Below are 19,629 nucleotides of genomic sequence, written 5' to 3' on the forward strand. Positions count from 1 at the left end.
TACTGAAAACTGTTTTAGGTGAGGAGCCTGTGCCCTCCAACAGCAGGCACTGACTGGCATGAGAAATTATCTGTGGCATATGAATTTAAGTTAGGTGATGCAATCATACTTCCTATTGCACGTCTGAGGTGATTTACACCATAAGGTTGCAGTGTCAAGCCAGCTTGAACAAGCAATAAGGCTTCTGAACATAACCTTCAAAATAAAGCCCACTCTCATCGACGTTTTTGGAGCACAACGAAGTACACAAAATGTAAATAAAGAATGCAAATGTGGAATCTGTCGGCAATAAAAAATATAGATTTATAAGTTGTTTGCAGTTTTTGTCAAATTTCTTTTATTGTTGTCTCAGCTGCATATCGACATATATACATAAATTATTTAGCGATACAAAACTTTTCCAGGGTCAATAGGGCATAGTGATTAAAACAATCTTGTGATTCTGGACTAAAATCAGCAGGATTTCCTTGACAATAAATCCCATGTCAAAGTGGAATTTGATGATGTCGTCAGCTGCAGGCCTGAGACACGCGAGCAGCAGCATCTGCAGTGTGTAGCTGATCCAACCTCATAAAATTAAATTGTTAAAAAAAAAAAATCCCATAACTTTGAGACTTTATATGAATTTTTAGCTTTTTTCTCATAAATTTGTGATATTTTCCCCATAAATTTAGAACTTTAATACCAGAAATTCTTTTTTTTTTTCTCTGAATATTATCCACCTGCCCCGGCTCTGAAGTTTTTTTTTGTTTTTTTTTCTCCCAACAATGGCCCTAATACGCCGTCGTCCAAAAAAAAAAAACTGTAGGCCTACTTATTTTGAAGGCAGAGTGGTTTTATTTCCGGTTTCGTTGTGATTGGCCGGCTAGATGCTGCTGCTGTAGTAACAGTTTCATCAGTATCGTGAGGTGTCATCCCTGCCGCTGAAATCATCAAGAGAACTCTGCAGAAATCACCCGAGGGTCAAGGTAGGACTGCGTGTATGTCTGTGTGTGTGTATGCATATTTCACATTTTCTCACAGCCGGTCATTATGTGAACGGTTGGAGCCATGCAGGGTGGATGTCCGAGGCGGATGCTGCCTTTCCGCTGCACGCCGCTCTCGTGTGAAGAGCACGGCTGACTCCTCAGTTGGCGTGCGCATCCTGCTCTGCCCACGCTGTTACATTTTAATATGCATACATCTTGTATTCAACCGGTTATCATTGTTGGTCAGCAGACAGGGCTATTGACATTGCGATTAATATTATACTTTACTATTATAGTATACATGTTAAATAATGAATTAGCTTTTGAATTTACACTGTAGGGGAGAACTGGGTGACACGAGCCACTTTTTACATTTGATGGTTTTACTGCAAAACAAATTTGTGTTTGTTTCAAATGGCAGTTACTACAGACCCGTTTACAGCCTACGTCATCGAAAAGCTGCGTGCATAGTTTGGTAACAGAAGTACTACTATTTTGCCCTGGGCCGGACAAGTTAACTGTTAAATAATACCGGCAACAACATCACGATGTTGGTTTGTTGTGTGTACGGTTGTCAAAATCGGTATTATACTATACTATTACATGATAGTATACATGGTAAATAATGAAATAGCTTTTGAATTTACACTGTAAGGGAGAAATGGGTGACACGAGCCACTTTTTACATTTGATGATTTTACTGCAAAACAAATTTGTATTTGTTTCAAATGGCAGTCACAGTTAGTTACTGATTCAGCGTGTAGCGTGTAGACTACACTTGCGCTCGGCTAAATTTTGTAAATGACTATCAAGTTTACAACTTTTAAATTAATAAACATTTTAGCATGTATCACACCTAAGTGCAGTCAGGTTTTAGGTGCAAATAAAAAATACTGGCTTCCGAAATTATGGCCAAATTTCCACTATGTAAAGATTATGAAAAACTTAGCTTCAAATCCTGATTATGACTAAGCTGCAGCAGCAACGCACCCTTAATTTTTAATATGGTGAGGAAAGTAATAAGTGAAATCTGAAATTACAGAAAAACAGTTGCAGAATTCATGTCTTTGGCTGGGGAGGATTTCTGACTTCTGATTTCTGTGTATCCATGGAAAATAAAACATGTTCTCTAATTATTATGGTTTTAGAACAATGACCCATCTAAAAAAAAAAAAAAAAAAAAAGGGGTCCTTTGGCACAATTTGCCCCAAGGTAGGGGTAACATGAGCATGGGTACGGGGTAAACTGAGCCCTCTAGGGGTAATTACTGCCTCTGTTAAATACTGATATAAAAATGACCCAAAATAAATTTGCGATAATCACGAATGTTATGGCCATCAGTTTATCAAAGGCAATAACTCACACTTTAAGTAAAACATTTTGTCTTTTGAAGGCATTGGCTCTTGCCTGTGATGTTGCCTCTGGGGTTTAGCATGATAAATGGTGGTGCTTTCTGATGAGCTCAAACCAATCATGACTTAGCTGAGAACTGATTAATGTAATAATTAAAATAAATAAATACAAACATACATAAAAAAAAACAATCTAAGGTTATAACTATGTAATATAAGAACAACCTATGCTCTCTTTTGCTTCGTCCAGTTTCCAGGCATAGAAATTACATTTTGGCTTGCTTAATACAAATGCAAGTTCTCTGCATTTTAAGGGTGTTAATCCATGAGGCTGGTCTGCAAGTTTCTTCATGTTTCTGGCAAGTCCCAAATGATATCATCAAAAATTTAATGGGCTTCTGCTAGGCTGGCATAAGCTGTTCTGGAAATTTCCCCTGTGTTTTGCTGATATACCTCTTGATTGTCATTCTGTCTACACTGTATGGACAAAAGTATGGGGCCGTACCTCTTCATTCATTCATCTTCTAAACCGCTTATCCGCACTAGGGTCGCGGGGGGGTGCTGGAGCCTATCCCAGCGCTCATAGGGCGAAGGCAGTGAAACACCCTGGACAGGTCGCCAGTCCATCGCAGGGCAGGCCGTACCTCTTAATCACTGAATTCAGGTGTTTCATTCAGTCCCACTGAATTCCAGTGTGCTGCTGTAATAGTAATGTAATAGGATGCCACCACTGCAACAAATCAGCTGGTGAAGTTTCTTCCCTCCTAGATATTCCACCATCAGCTGGAAGTGGGATTATAGCAAAGTGGAAGCGTTTAGGAACCACAGCAACTCAGCCACCAGGTGGCAGCACCATGTAAAGTTACAGAGCAGGGTCGCTGAGCGCTGAGGCTTATAGTGCGTAAAAGTGGCTGACGCTCTGCTGACTCAGTAACTGCAGAGCTCCAAACCTCCACTGGCATTAACATCAGTACAGAAACTGAGCGCCGGGAGCTTCATGGCATGGGTTTCCATGGCCAAGCAGCTGCATGGAAGCCTTATATCACCAAGCACAACGCCAAGCATCAGATGGAGCGGTGTAAAGCACGCTGCTACTAGACTCTGGAGCGGTGGAAACTTGTTCTGTGGATCGACCAATCACGTTTCTCTATCTGGCGGTCTGATGGAGGAGTCTGGGTTTGGTGAATGCCAGGAAAACGTTCCCTGCCTGACTGCATTGTGCTGACTGTGCAGTTTGCTGAAGGAGGGATAACACTATGGGCTGTTTTTTTCTGGGCTCGGCCTCGGCCTCTCAGCTTTAGTGAAGGGACAATTCTCTGTTTCCAGCTTTGTGGGACCAGTTTGGGGAAGGTCTTTTTCTGTTCCAGCATGACTGAGCCCCAGTGCACAAAGCAGCTCCATAAAGGCATGGCTGGCTGAGTTTTGTGTGGAGGAACCTGACTGGCCTGCACAGAGCCCTGACCTCAACCCCATCCAACACCTTTGGGATGAACTAGAACAGAGATTGTGAGCCAGGCCCTCTGGTCCAACATCAGTGTCTGAGCTCACAAATGCTCTTCTGCATGAACAGGCAAAAAATTCCCACAGACACACTCCAAAATCTTTTAGAAAGCCTTCCCAGAAGAGTGGAAGCTGTTGTAGCTGGAAAGGGGGAGCAACTCCATGTTAATACCTAAGAATGGGAGAAAGCTCCTGTAGCTGTAATGTGGAGGTGGCCCAATACCTTTGCCCACATAGTGTACCTTGTGGTCCTTTGCCACAAACTGAATGGACCTTCCTTGCTTGACACTTGACTTGCTGCCCTTTTTAGATCATCCAAAGAAGCTGAGCCTCTATTTGTCTTTTTTTGTACTGCCTTACAATCTTGATCTCATCTCTAGAAAATCAGAAAAAAAAATACACAGTTTCCTGTGTACATATGTAGCCTGTTTAAACTTCTGGGGCTACATTAAGGCAAAGGCTCAACTTACCCCAACATCACTGGTTCGTTTTATTCTGCAACCTCCATTTTGACAAAAGTTGCTCAGATCCACAATTACAGTAATTTTATGACCTTGTTTTGAAGCTTACACTGACTTAAAATAACATAATAATGTCCAAAACGTATCTATTTTAATTAAGATACAAGACTGATTACTTTAGTAACATGATTAATTTATTTGGCATGACAAACATTTTTTGGCTCTGGTTTGCTTATCACTCTCCATGTGCTTGAGTCCATGATGGATTCCATAATGTGAGCTATACTTTCTTAACTTGTGGTCACATGACTACTTTTGTTCATGGTTACCTAGATACAGGAAATGACTCATCTTTTCCACTGGCTTGCTGCACTCTGTTCTCCCCTATGCTATTGTTTATGTAGATTTCAGTGTTTTTACAGATGTTAGATGTTAGTACAGATGTAATGCTTTCATTGAATGATAGGCTAATAAATATCACTTATATCACACATTTTCTCTCTATCTGTCCACCTTCCACAGCTTTGAAATGTGTGGTATATGGGCTTTATTTGGCAGTGATGAGTGCCTGTCAGTTCAGTGCACCAGTGCCATGAAGATAGCTCACAGGGGCCCTGACGCCTTCCGCTTTGAGAATGTCAGTGGCTTCACCAACTGCTGTTTCGGCTTCCACCGGCTGGCTATAGTGGACCAGCTGTATGGCATGCAGCCCCTGCGCATCAAAAAGTTTCCTTTCCTGTGGCTTTGCTACAACGGAGAGATTTACAATCACCACACGGTAAGAATGTCTGCCGCCAATCTGGGACCATTTGCAGGTATCGCTTGTTTGAGAAATTTCCCAGTGAGAGATATCAAGCAGAAATGAACGCTTCTGTGGTGGGAGGGCTATATTGCAGTTTGTGTGATTTTTTTTCTAAAAGATATATCTTATATTTTATCCTTCACTATTGTTTTTATATATGGAAACATAAACCAAAACCACTTTTTTTAAGTGAAGTCTGGCAACATTTTGGTCTTAGACTTCTATCTCTTTGAGTTGTCTATATCTAATGTTTTGATATACATAGAGTTGTTCATATTATATATTTCTGGAAAATACTGTCTTGTTAACAACATAGAATGCTAAAATTTCTTTCAAAGGACACCTTTGTCCTTTGTCACCCTTGTCACAGTCCGGACTGTGGTTTACAGTCCTTTAATCATGTCATGTCACACAAGCTGGCCACAGGTAGGAATATGACAGGATTAAATTATTGCAAATGCAATAAACACAGCTCTGCAGTTGCATAAAGCTGAATGTTTGTTTGATGAACAGTTTAGATGGGACATTGGTCCTAAATGTTACTCCGGTGATCTCTAGATATGGCTTCCAAACAGATTTCTGGCCTTTTAAGGTTAAATTATGGGGAGTGCTGCACCTTGCCACAAAGAAAATGAATGAGCAAATATGGACTTAAACCTCATTTAAATAATCATTCTTTTGCAATTTCTCCAACTCTTTCACTCAGCTGAAAGCAGAGTTTGCATTTGAATATCAGACAGAAGTGGACGGTGAGGTTCTGCTCCATCTTTATGACCGTTTTGGCATCCAGAAGATGGCCTCTCTCCTCGATGGCGTCTTTGCTTTTGTCCTGCTGGACACTGCCAACAGGAAAGTGTTTCTGGGAAGGGACACGTATGGTGTCAGGCCTTTGTTCAAGTTCCTCACAGACGATGGATTCCTTGCAGTCTGCTCAGAAGCCAAAGGTAATAGTATAGTTTATTACCATGCCAAGAAACAGGCTGTTTAAGCCACTTTCAGGGTAAGAAATGTGATACGCCTTTTTGTATTTCATGAAGTCATTGTTATTCTGTCCACAGGCCTCACTGACATTACCCATTCCATGTCCACCCCAGCCAACATTGTTCCTTTTCTTCCTGGGCACTTTGAGGTCTTCAGTTTGGAGCAGAATGGTAAAGTGCAGTCCATTCAAATGGATCAGTTCCACTGCTGCACAAAAGAACCCTCTCATGCCATCTACGATACTGTGGAGAGACTCCCCTCAGGTGCAGGAGTAGTCTGTTTATTTCACCTTTTGTTTGGTCTGTTTGTCCTGGTGCACAGTGACTGAAATCTGCTACCTCCGCCTTAGGTTTTGATGAAGAAACAGTGAAAAGCAACATCAGAACCCTGTTTGAGAACGCTGTAAGGAAACGCCTCATGGCCCACAGGAGAATTGGTTGTCTTCTGTCAGGTAAATGTTACTGTACACTGTTATCAATATTTAAGAGCAAATGAGCGCATCTAACACTTTCTTAATAGAAAGTGCATTAGTATTTACATTCGTGAATACTTTATTCACACATTTAGTATTGGCCTATTTTAAAACAGTGCCTATAAAACAGTGCTTGTTTATTCATTTGATCAAGTTATACTCTTGTATATTCCATTTTATAGCAATTCTCTCTTTTTCTGTGGTAGTTGAATATGTCACTGATAGATTGTCAAATGGCCTATACAGGTTGGATAATAACAGCCATGTATTGATTATAAAAATAGTGCATTAAATAGTTTTTGCACGATATTGCTGGATCTTGGTGACTGTTTTAACTGGAATATGCATCTTAAACGTTTGTTCTGTCTAGCTGGTGGCTTTACCCAGTCAAAACATAAAGCTGCTACAGTGCCAAAGTGCATGTCATTAATGCACTGATGTTAAAAATTGAAACAGTCCTGATATAAGTACTCAGGGGCTCGATCATTGCAGATCTGTACACTATTGGTGTGCCTATATTGTTCAGTTTGCCACTAGATAGGGAGCTCTGATGCATGTTGGCTTCTTTGTGAAGAGGATATTTTTTTGGGTCACAGGGAATGGGAAGTTATTAAGTCAGTAGTAGTTCTTGGCAGATCTAGAGGAACAACAGAGAAGAAGCTAGAGAAACTGAGGGATATTATCACAACAGGAGATTGATAGACTTATCCACAAAAGGAGGCGTCTTAGAGGCGCCACATCTCAGGAGGCCCTCTATCTTTCCCACCATGGGGCCTCAGGTTTTCTATCAAAGTCCTTTAAAACTGTAACTGTGATTAAGGGCTTTGAATAACTTGAACTTGAGGAGGCAATGGGGGAAGGCGAGCATAAGTGAAAGAGCCGGCATCAGTGTTCTTAAAACAGAACTGAAGAATTAGTTAGCTTTAAGAGGAGCTGAAAATCTTAGTATAAGTAGAAGAATGAAAAAACAAGCCATGATAGCCTTTTGTAAAGGTTGGTTGATATCCACCCAGTGGGCCAATGGATTGTAAGATCAATAACCCTGCCAAATGGCGTGAGTTGCAAAAAGTGATAAGGTTTGCAAGGGCTTCATCAGTCCCAGGGCCTCAAGATGTACCTTTCCAAGTATATAAAGGCACAGTGGATGTTGAGAGATTTCTGTTGGAGCTAAAGAAGATAGAATGGAAGATGGAGGCCTAAGCACATGAAAGTTTCTAATTCCAACAGAGCAGCTTTACAGAGATAAATCAGTTTAGGCCTATTTATCTTTTTAACACAGAAGGAAAAATTTCTTCAGTGTCATTACAACCAAATTACTTGGAACAGAACTGGCTAATAGATGCATTTGCAAGGGCCAGGGGGCCTTTTTGGTTTGTATTCTATAACTCATGGGCCTGTAAAGGCCTTTGAGACTTTAAATTAAGTTAAAAATTAAGTGCTAATTAAGTGGTAATTAAAATTGAATTAAAACTTAATATGACTACCATAATGACTACAACTCCTTGTGCAAAAAGGCTGCTGATTAAATTGAATGATAACCTGAATTGGGCTTGGACAAAAGTTAAACCTAAGTCAGAGTCCATTAATTAGTACATCAGTTGTGAGGGGAGAACTGGTAGGAAAAAGGTTTTGCATAGACAGGGAAGCAGTTCCAGCAGCTCTAGAAAAGCCTTGCCCAAATGTCTAGGAATGTGGTTTGATTCAAATCTGAATTACAGTGAGCAGGTTCAGGAGATAAGGGACCAGCTAGTTATTGATATTGCAGATGTGGTGAGTTCAAGGTTGCCAGGAAAAATAAAGTTGTGGTGCTTGTAATTTGATCTGTTGCCTTCGCTAATGTGGACTTTGACAGTGGACGAGACACCACTATCAAAAGTGGAGAAGCCAAAGAGGTTAATTGGCTCAAAATCTATTGGACGGACAACCATAATAAATGTAATGAGTTTGATTTCATGGTCCTCAGAGGATGAACCCTGTGACCTTGGTGGCCTCAGTCTTTTCTTTAGCACCACCCTCACGTTAAACTTTAGATACACTTTGCACACAAGATTTCACAAAAATGTGATTAGTGGATTGCTAGGATATTTGGCGTATGCATTCATATTCCTTAAAGGAAGATTGTAGTGACCCATGACCCTTCCTCTAGTGCAGGAGCGGGGACCCCTTTTCCTAGCAAGGGCCTTTTCAATTTGTTGAACAACCTTTGAGGGTCATACAAAATTCCTGAGTTAAAATTTATCTCAATAATTGTGTGATATTATAACATTAATGATACGAATTTGATTGTTAAATTCACATGGTTTTTAATTGGTCAAACATCACAGTAATATTAATGTGGTGGCTGGAGCTGCTTCACATTAGCAAGGCGTCAGATGTCAGATGGTATTGATGATAATGCTGATAGCTGCTGGTTTTCGAGGTTCCAGTCAGTCTTGAGCAGAACTGAGTCTTAGCAAGAGTCAGTTTTGAAAAGAACTGCTCACAGACATAGGTTGTCCCAAAGCCTCATGTCTCATTGTCTGTTCGCGATGGGAAAATCCTCAGGACATACACAAAGTTTCTAGAACTGGAGCAGAGGGAGGTTCTTGTACCTAGAATTAAGCTTGTCATTGCTTTGCAGCTAAATGATTTCATGTTACAGGTCGGCAGGCACATTAGCTGGTTTCAAATGAAACAGTGTAGCAAATATGTTCAGTTCCCTTTGTTCATTTTGTTTACTTTGCATGTCCTGAAATCTTACATCAAATACCCGAAGGAGTTATGCACACTCACCAGCATATTCAGATGTTATAGCAGGACTTTGTTCTTGCAAAGCAGGAAAATGCACATTGGGCAGCGTTCCCCCTTTCCAGTTGCACATGCCCCGGCTTTAATTTAGCTTTCAAATGATTCGGAGGAAGAGAGCTGATAAGCTGGTTGGGACCTTGGTCACAAACTCTCCTTCTGAGCTAGTAGCTTTTTAGCTACTAGCTCACTCACCACAAAACCTCCCTTGATCAACTATAATAGATATCAGTCTTGTGGGCTAAGAGTTTTTTTTGACATTTTTCCCCAGTTGATATAAGGTGTCGATGCAGTGTGGCTGACCTTATGGTGTAGGCAGCATGCATTGTGGATGCCATGCACTTCAGTTCACTCCTGTTGAGACTAAACTCATTTATAGGCAAGTTGAGCAAGTTGCAAACAAAACAAGTGGGAAGCCTATTAATTGTGTATGGCACCCCAATTGGCTCACCATGTAGAGTGTGCACCACATGCTACTGAGGTTAACTTAGCTGCAGTGGCCTTGATTTGACTCTGGCCCAGTCTCTTTGCCGTCTCTCTCAGAAGTGCCCAAGAAACAAGCGTTGTTTTCTTTATTCTGTGTATTGTCGTTCCACGCAGTCTTATGAAAGCATGAAGTTTGTGTTAATGATCATAATTCATTTTACCTATTCACCAGGTGGACTGGACTCCAGCTTGGTTGCAGCTACTCTGGTGAAATTGGCAAAGGAGGAAAAGCTGCAATACCCTATCCAGACATTTTCAATTGGGGCAGAGGACAGCCCGGACATCATCGCTGCCCGCAAGGTAAATATCTGAAACAAGCTTTGAGGTGATAAAAAATTGCTTATCAGAGCATTCCATCACCTCAACACCCTTGCACTTTTCTTGCAAGAAATTTTCTTGTGTATATTTCAAAAGGATATTCATCTTACCTTACCTCGCGATCAGGAAAGATAAATGCTCTCATGACGGACTTGTTTGACCAAAACTAATTGAGTAAACTTGTCTCTGTGCCTGTGCTCTGCCCTCTGGTGGTCATGATGAATGGATACAGGTTTTTGCAACGATGGCTGAGACCTTACTGTATTTCCAAACTTTGAGACAGAGTGTTCTTTATTGTGGTTGAGTGAGCTGGTTCATTTCAAGAAATTACAAGAAAAGGGAAAGAATGAGGGTTCACCACTAAGCAGAAGGTGCAGGCAGCCAAGCAAACACAATTCATTTCAAAACATAGGAAAGCTACGCGCTCCAGCTCCTTTACTTAGGTTTATTTTAAGCAGTCAACCAATATTTCAGGCAGAAAGTTTGGACAAAATCTTCGGGCCCTCTCCAGGATTTCCATTTAGAAGGCTCGAAACGCTGGTTGATTTGGTTTGCAAAGCAGGAGATAGAGTATAGCCATGGTTACAGCCTAACCCTAACTTTTCAATGCGACTTTTGTCATCCGTTCATGTTAGGATGCATTAACTGTCATGTCCGTACGCTCAAGATCAGATCTTGCTGAGGTATGCTGAGGTCGCCTGGCTCGCATTGAATTTGGATCTCAGTGAGGTGTGAAGAATTTATCAGTACATACAGTGGAATATATGTGCACAGGAATATATTCAATGACTGTCCAATCAGGCAGGTTGCACTGAAGTGTGAAGTCTGAAATCACTGTCACTTTGTCATGTTTTTCCTGCATTCTGTTGTATGAAGCGGTTGTGGTTGGTGCCTGGGAAATAACAGGGGCTTGTTGCATTTCTTTAAGTGAGATTTCTTTGTGTTTGTGAGGTGGCAGCTCACATCAACAGCGAACACCACGAGGTGAACTTCACCACTGAGGAAGGCATCCGAGCCGTGGAGGAAGTCATCTTCCACCTGGAGACCTATGACATTACCACCATACGTGCCTCTGTTGGTAAGTTAAGCAGTAATTCTCAAAAAGTCAGCAACAGTGGTGACAACCGGAAGGTAGACACCTCACCTAAGGCTGGCAGAAGTGGATCTGTTTCTCTCTGCTCTTAGCACTACAATATTAAATGTCTGCAAACTGGTGTATTCAACTTTCTATGCAGCACAATAATCATAGCTAGCTTTAAGGCAGACTAACAAATGTCAAGCAATACAGGTTTCCAAGGAGTAAAGCTGCACAGGTGGTGGTCTGACAAGTAAAATACTTTAGACAAAATTTTAGACAGCACAGAATTAATTGACTTAATTTGCAAACAAATGTTAGAGTCCTGAACAGGTCCTTAGTTTCATTCAGCAGTTGCCTCGCATCTCCTGCATCGTTCCAAGACTGAACCAATAGCCATCAATAGGAAAGAGTCTTTTCCTGACCCATGAAGTATACAGGTATACAGACAGCCTGATGAGCAGCAAAATGCAAAATGCAAAGCCCTACCTGGTAGGTAATATGGCATGATCTATCAATATTTAGGGTGTGATTGCAGGACTCTGGGCAAGACCCTGAGACCCTGAGGAGAGCTTTTCAGATTCCTAAAGGGAACAAAAAGAAAGAAAATAATTTTTTTTATTTAAATATTTTGTAGGTTGAGTGCAAGAGAAGACCCACAAAATTATGTAGGATTTCTCCCCATTCTCCTTTTAGCTTCATTTAAGCTGAGATGTTTTAGTACTACTTCACAAAGTAATTTCTGAAAACAGGCATATATTTCCTTTGCTTTGCAATGGACGTACTAACTTGACTCGGTTCGATTTAACTTAACCCATTAAAAGCTTTGACTATGCGTCGTCAGTTGCCACGTTGCCATTGGTCGACGTGTTCACTGACCTGACAAAATGTGCTGGGGCACGCTGCATTCCATTTCCTCCTGACTGACTCCTATGAATTACCGTTGAATCCACTGAGATTAGTACATTTATGAGCAATAATGTGCCATGAAGCACTCAGAGCATACAGATTTTGACTCCAAGCAAGCATTATAAAAAGTGATTCCAGTCATAAGCACATTCTCAACCAGGAACTAACCAGTGAATGGTCATGGTGTAGTGTTTCGCTTGGAATGAAAAGTTATACATATGCAGCTTTCAAATGGCGAAAAAAGAAACGCAGCACTTTTCAACCACAAAGATCTTTCTCAGGACTGGAAAAAAAGGAGCGACCACTATATAAATAGAGAAAAAATGTAACATTATTATTATCATTATTTTTTGTAGTAGTAGTTGCATTAGTAGTAGTATTTGTATTATTATTGCTTGGCAAATGGGAGAGGCTCAGAGAGAATGCCAAGTATATGAATAATATGAATAATACATCACAAAACATCATGTGCATTAAGCCCATAGAAAAACCATAACACATGATATGAAATGGAAAAATTTCAAGAGCATGTGAATAACTGCATATGTAAATACAGCTGTAGAAGACCAAAGGATAGGTTTAGTCAGTAGGAGGAGACTGTGGAGGAGGTGTATCCAGCACACCTCATGTTGGAGGAGCATCCTGTCAAATAACTAGCAGCTAAAATGTCTAAAATGTCAGTGGCCCAGTTCTCAGCCGTCCCTGGATTATTAGAACGGTCAACCAACAGATATCAATAGACTAGTGATTTTCAATTATGATCATTGGGACTCAGCGTGCGGGGGTCGTGAATTGTCAGTGAATCAGACATAATCTTCATTTTCATGCTTACAAGGAATTATTTGGACAAAACAATGAACATATAACATAATTTAACCTTTCATTTACATTTGCATAACGTAGACAAATGCAAAGGGACTTAATTGTTTGACCAGAGCTATTAGGCAGCTTTTCACTCATTGCGTTTAGTGAATGGCATGTCCTTCTGATTTGGTCATTTTAGTGATACAGCACATGCTCTTACATGCACAAAAGTGGAGTGAATCTGGGCCTGAGGACTCTCTTTGTCTCTCACTTGTTTGATATGTTGTAATGGCCTCTAGATGCATTATTATTAGGACCAGTTTACTATGTTTTTTTTTTTTCTTGATCCTCTATTTGTTTTCTACATTGTAGCCATGTACTTGGTCTCAAAGTACATCCGGGAGAAGACGGACAGTGTGGTGATCTTTTCTGGAGAGGGCTCAGATGAACTAACCCAGGGATACATTTACTTCCACAAGGCAAGTCATCTAGAGTCACCAATCGTGTTTGACCAATGGCAGCTACTATTCAAACTAGGCTTCAGCTAATATGTATTTTGATATGCATGTATTTTGAAGGCAAATACAGATATTTCCTGGACGGAACCTTCTGATAGCTAATAATTTGTGCATTTATTCAGTATGTCTAAAATTGACAACTTTCATACCAAAAATGATAAGTGTTTCATATAATAGGACACTAAACTCATACTTATGAAATTCTTAGGCGGTTAGCTCCTTAAAGAGTCTATAGTGTTTATTTATACTTTTCATATCAAGGTTCAAGATAAGAATAAAGTTCTTGATCATGCATCGGTTGAAGTTTAATTAAATTAGTTCACTGAATTTGAGGACTATGTTCTGATTATACTAGCCCATGATAGGCTGACAACACCCACTTTTCAAATTCAAACCAGGCAAATTGTGGGCTTTCCGGTTCAAATGCTGCACATGGGTGGATTTCAGTAATTCTTTAATTAAGTGTGCTGATGAGGAACTCGTCCAGCTGTGATGTGCATCTTAAATAGTGTGAAATGGCCTGTACAAATAGAGTTAATGGACAAGAGTGGAAATGCAGTCACTTTTAGTGTCAACACCGAAAAAATCAAATTTGATTATTGCCTTTATTAAATATCTTTGACCATAAAAACAGCAACCTCAGTTTATTTAATATGGGTTCTTTAAAGCAGAGTCAGGGAGGTTTTATTGCAGGTTTTATACACTAACACTGCTGAAGAAAATCCTTCTACACCTGACCAAAATGCCACATAAAGGTTAGACTGATATACAGACTTTAACTAGTAGCGCTCAGAGAGTAACCTCCATCAACTTATTTTATAGTTTAAGGGCATTAGTGGCCCAAACTGGTACATCAGTCTCAGCTGTCCTGCCAGTGTAAAAGCCTTGTGTGTTCTTGCTAACAGAGCTGTGTTCCTCCTCCAGGCTCCAAGTTGTAAAGCAGCTGCGGAGGACAGCGTTCGGCTAATGAAGGAACTCTACTTGTTTGATGTCCTTCGTGCCGATCGCACCACTGCTGCACATGGGTAGTGCTGTTCACCTCATTCAGTCTGTCCTCTGTGGGACAACATGAGGAATCAAACAGTATCATTTACCCTAAGTTTTGGTTCAAATGTTCACATTCAACACACAAGACAGGGCTTTTGCTGCAGCTTTAGCTTGTCTCTCATGACTTACCTTGACTGAATAGCTTTTTCAAAATCGCCTTAATTAGAGCTTTTTGGGTCACTTATGGAGTTGAGAATGCTCATGCTCAGCATCAAATTAATCATTCATTGATCATACTGATGTTTCAATCCTGCTGGACCTTTGTCAAGAGTATTTTAAACAATTCTTACAACAATTTTAAATAGGTAATGCTCCAGTAATTCTATGTGCACAAAAGTGGATAATTCTCCTGTAGGAGTGTGGAAGAAAAAAGAACAATAGGGTTAAAAAGAAAAAAGAGGGTATGCACAATATATGGGGATGTTATGCACAATATAAACTGCAGTATTTGTATCTTGAGTGGACCATGAATACACCTATTTGACCCTGAACCCCTTAGAGCATGACATGCCATGTAATCTCATCATTCATTCCTTTGGGGACAAAGGTTGCAGATTAAATATCCAGTATATTTAGCTGCTGAATGTCATCAATATCACCACCTCTTTCTGGCAAAGTAATATTCACTACCTCCCTTCACTTATGGAGTTAAAACATTTGATTCCAGTTCCACTTCAGTGAAAAGATAAACTATTATTTATTGTTTTTAAAAGTAGATAGAGTACTGTCAGTCCACTCTCCCTTCTCTATTTCTACACTGTAAGGCAGTGAACAAAGTAGACAGAAAAAGCCCACTCTCGTTTATATTATAGTCCCAAATGTTGATAAAGGATTTCATAATTAACCATTTGAGTTATAGCTGTTGTACAAGAAAATGTGCAAATACAATGAGGTATTAAAGTGGTGTCATGAAAAATCAATTCAATCTGTAAATCAAATTAGAGGGGGGAAAAAAACAACTGTCCAGCCAGTCAAGCAGCAGAGCCTTCAACCTAGTCATCTATCCATTTAAATCCACTAGGTGTCAGTGTAAACTAGCCCTCCTCTTTGACTTCCAAGCTTTGATGTGAAACTTGAGGGCTCTTCATTATTAGACCTACAATGGAACAGCCAAACTTGAATAATAAATATCTGGAGAAATAACAAAACAAATTATAGAGTACATAAGATATAACCTATGCAAAGAGATCAAACTGAAGAACCTAGATGTCCTCCAATAATTGGCTAAGAAAGGCCAAGAACCTCCATTTATAGCAAACAGTTACTTCTTGAAGCTGATCCAAGTATATCCAGACACAAATAATAAAACCATTGTTGCAAGTCATTAAAAAAAAATCAATAAAAAGCTGGTTCTTGGGGGTGCCACATTGGCTCACCAGATAAGAGTGTGTACCATGTGTTAAGTCCCACCTCAAGCCATTTGCTGCATGTCTCTCTCCCCTGCCTTTCCTGTCTCATATTTTATGTGGAATTATGTGTTTGCTAGATGTCTTCCAGTCATCAAAACACTTGCATTTTTATTTGCATTTCTTTGTTGTAAATGCCACTCAAACTGTTGACTAAAGTTACTTATTATTTGCTTTCAGTCTGGAGCTCAGAGTGCCTTTCCTGGATCACAGATTCACAGCGTACTACCTTTCCTTGCCTGAGGAGATGAGAAGTCCTAAGGTTAGTTGTGTCATATGGCCATAATTTGAGTGTTGCACTGCATTCACACCAGATACCACATCACTGCAGGTGGCTGATATTGTCCAGAAGATAAAACTACTCCCAGCTGTCTCCCTGGCATGGAGTTGCTCCTTGGTGGTGCCGCTCTGGAGATAAAATCAATGTTGTTTTGTAACGGTTCTGTATGTTCTGCGTAACCAGCATGGAGTGGAGAAGCACCTTCTGAGGGACTCCTTCAAAGGTCTGAACCTAATTCCTGATGAGATCCTGTGGAGGCGGAAAGAAGCCTTCAGTGATGGCCTGATGTCAATAAAGAAGTCCTGGTATACCAGCCTGCAGGAGCACCTGGAGTCTGAGGTATGTGGTACAGCTTGATATGGGTTTTTTGAAGCTGGAAATGGATACTAATAATGTGGACTGAAGCTGCCAATAGCTGATGTTTTGAGCCAATATTTAAAGGCTGTAAATTTGCTCAATGTCTTGCCAAAAAATTCCAAAAGGTATTCAGAATTTTGTTTTTACTAGGGTGGAAAAGCCTTTCAAACAACATTTACCAGTTCTCCCAACTCATTTGTCTCCACTGCTGCTCTTTGTCCTAGTGCATTACAATTTCCAAACCAGCGAGGTAGGTGGAGCAGCACTGAAACTGGGGGTACTGTCACGCTCTAAGGACCGTACTTATTAAATTCTTGATGGTGGATTAGCAACACCTGAGGGCCACGATAAAACAGGAGGCTTTTATCTCTTTTTTTTCCTGCTCATATTCAAAGCACTCTGTGAATGTAACAGACAGCAAGAGCTCAACAGGCACAAAGAGCACACACATATTGCCAACTGGCAATGCATGTTACAAACTCAAGGGCAACGGAATTGCATTGAATCCAAAAAGTCTCCTATGTGATCATGACCTAAGGTGGTATGAAACAGGTTTTATTATAGACTGCCACCCCAGCTGCTACTACGTGAAATAGGCTTACTTCCATCAACTCAAGTCAATTCTGTGGTCAACTCTCTGATATAAAGATAATAACATAATCATCACAACAATCATAATATAATCAGTAGTTGTGATAGTCAGGAAGGAGCCTCCATAACATTGGAGATACATGATGTTGATGGACCAGTGTTGTCCCAATACATTGGCAAACCAATAAATCAATCTGAACTTAGCACACACACAAACACGGGCACACTCCTCGGTCCCATAGCATGTGACTATTCCTTTCTTTTCTATCAGGTGAATGACCTCCAGCTGGAGAAAGCTCACAAGACATTCCCCCACAACCCTCCATCTACCAAAGAGGCTTACTACTTCAGGCAGGTGTTTGAGAAGTTCTTCCCAGGCCGGGCCACCTGGCTCTCTCACTACTGGATGCCACGTTGGATCGACGCAACGGACCCATCAGCTCGGACCCTGTCCATCTACAAACCTGACAAAGACCAGTGATGGACTGGAGCGACCGTGAGAGGTTGACTGCCTGTGTGCCTGTACCTGATGTCAGTCACCAGTAAAGTAGCCACCTTAGCAACCTTAGCTGTACTTTTTTTTTTTTTTTTTTTTTTTTACTTAAATGGAGCTCAAGCATAGCAATACTTCCAATCCAATCCAATCCACTTTATTTATATAGCACGATTTTAACAAACACAAGGTTTTCCAAAGTGCTGCACAGCAAGATAAAACATAACTAGATAACACAATAGAACCACAATAAAAAGGTGAGGTACACAATAGGATAAAATAATAAAATAAAATAAAATAATTTAAAATAATTTAAAATGCACTGCCCGCACAAGATAGAAAACATGCACATGTACACATAAAATTATAAAATCAATACCCTACATGGTGTCAAAAGCCAAAGAAAAGAGGTGGGTTTTAAGAAGAGTTTTAAAATGAGACAGTGAGGAGGCCTGTCTAATATGCAGCGGCAATCCATTCCAAAGTTTTGGAGCTTCAACGGCAAATGCTCGCTCCCCTCTGAGCTTCAGCTTAGCTTTAGGCACTGTCAGGAGCAGCTGGTCAGCTGACCTGAGAGAGCGGCTGGGAGTGTAGGGGTGCAGCAGCTCAAAGAGCTAAGGTGGGGCAAGGCCATTCAAGGCTTTGAAAGCAAATAAAGGAATTTTAAAGCAGCCGATGGAGTCAAGCTAAAATAGGTGAAATGTGCTCATACTTGCTTGTGGCAGTTAAAAGACGTGCAGCAGCATTTTGTACCAGTTGAAGACAAGCAATGGAGGACCCACTAACCCCCATAAAGTGTATTACAGTAATCCAGCCGAGTGGTCACAAAGGTGTGGATTACTGTTTCAAAGTGCTGTCTCTGAAGGACTGGTTTAATTTTTGTCAGCTGCCTCAAATGGAAAAAGCTTGACTTCACCACAGCTTTAATCTGGCTGTCAAATTTAAGGTCTGCATCCACTTTTACCCACAGATTTTTTACAATTGGCTTTTGATACTGTGCCAAAGAACCCTGATCAACTAAGGGGGTCACAGAAGTGCCTCCAAAGACCATGACTTCTGTCTTCTTTTCATTAAAATTCATAAAACCTTTTAAGGGGGACATAGACCTGACTGTCATCCACATAGCAGTGAAAAGAAATGCCATGTTTCCTGAGAATGGAACCAAGTGGGAGTAGATAGAGGGAAAATAAAAGAGGGCCGAGCACAGAGCCCTGTGGGACCCCACATGAGAGAGGAGCAGTGGAGGACACAGAGTCATCAAGGCTGACACAGAAGGTCCGATGTGACAGGTAGGACCCGAACCATTCAAGTGCTGTGCCCCTGATGCCCACCCACTGCTCCAAACGAGCAATCAGGATTTCATGGTCCACTGTATCAAATGCTGCAGTCAAATCTAAAAGTACAATGAGAATGAGAATGACAATGAGATGAGATGGCTAGATGCTGCGTGTCACTTCCATCTAGATTACCTGTTCAGGATACCCTGATGTTTCTGCTGTTGTCTGCTGTCCCAGTTTGTCCCTATCTCCCTGTCTCTGTCTCCTTGTCTCTCTCTCTCCCCTCCCACCCAACCGGTAGAGGTAGATGACCGTCCACCCTGAGTCTGGTTCTACCTGAGGGTTCTTCCCGTTAAAGGGGAGTTTTACCTTGCCACTGTCGCCAAGAGCATGCTCAGGAGGGAATCTGTTGGGTTTCTTGTTTCTGATAATTTATAGAGCGTGGTCCTTACCTGCTCTACCTGTAAAGTGTCATGAGATAACTTCTGTTGTGATTTGACGCTATATAAATAAAGTTTGATTGATTGATTGATTGATACAAGGACAACACAGTGACCAGAGTCAGTAGCTAAAAAGATATCATTAAAAACTCTTAAAAGGGCTGATTCGGTGCTGTGCAATGTTTTAAAACCGGATTGGAAAATCTCAAGAATATTCTGTTCATTTAAAAAGTCCATGAGCTGAGAATAGACAATCTTTTCTAGGATTTTAGAAAAAAGGAAATTCAGAGATAGGCCTGAAATTTGCC

General features: G+C 40.7%; 1 protein-coding gene across 2 annotated transcripts; it reads left to right on the plus strand.

Moving 5' to 3' along the window:
• Nucleotides 1-839: 839 nt before the first annotated feature.
• asns (asparagine synthetase) lies at nt 840-17,919 on the plus strand. Of its 2 annotated transcripts, XM_030064249.1 has the most exons (12): nt 840-968; nt 4,804-5,059; nt 5,790-6,027; nt 6,142-6,327; nt 6,414-6,515; nt 9,979-10,106; nt 11,076-11,202; nt 13,285-13,391; nt 14,355-14,455; nt 16,064-16,145; nt 16,347-16,502; nt 17,383-17,919. In XM_030064249.1, exons 2-12 carry the CDS (start codon nt 4,811-4,813, stop codon nt 17,590-17,592), a joined length of 1,686 nt encoding a protein of 561 aa, XP_029920109.1. In that variant the 5' UTR covers nt 840-968; nt 4,804-4,810; the 3' UTR covers nt 17,593-17,919. The 2 variants fall into 2 exon arrangements, with proteins under 2 accessions (XP_029920109.1, XP_029920108.1); XM_030064248.1 differs by lacking the exon at nt 840-968 and having other exon boundaries at nt 4,437-5,059.
• Nucleotides 17,920-19,629: the final 1,710 nt, after the last annotated feature.

Source organism: Myripristis murdjan, chromosome 11 (genome assembly GCF_902150065.1).
Source record: "Myripristis murdjan chromosome 11, fMyrMur1.1, whole genome shotgun sequence".
NCBI lineage: Eukaryota > Metazoa > Chordata > Actinopteri > Holocentriformes > Holocentridae > Myripristis > Myripristis murdjan.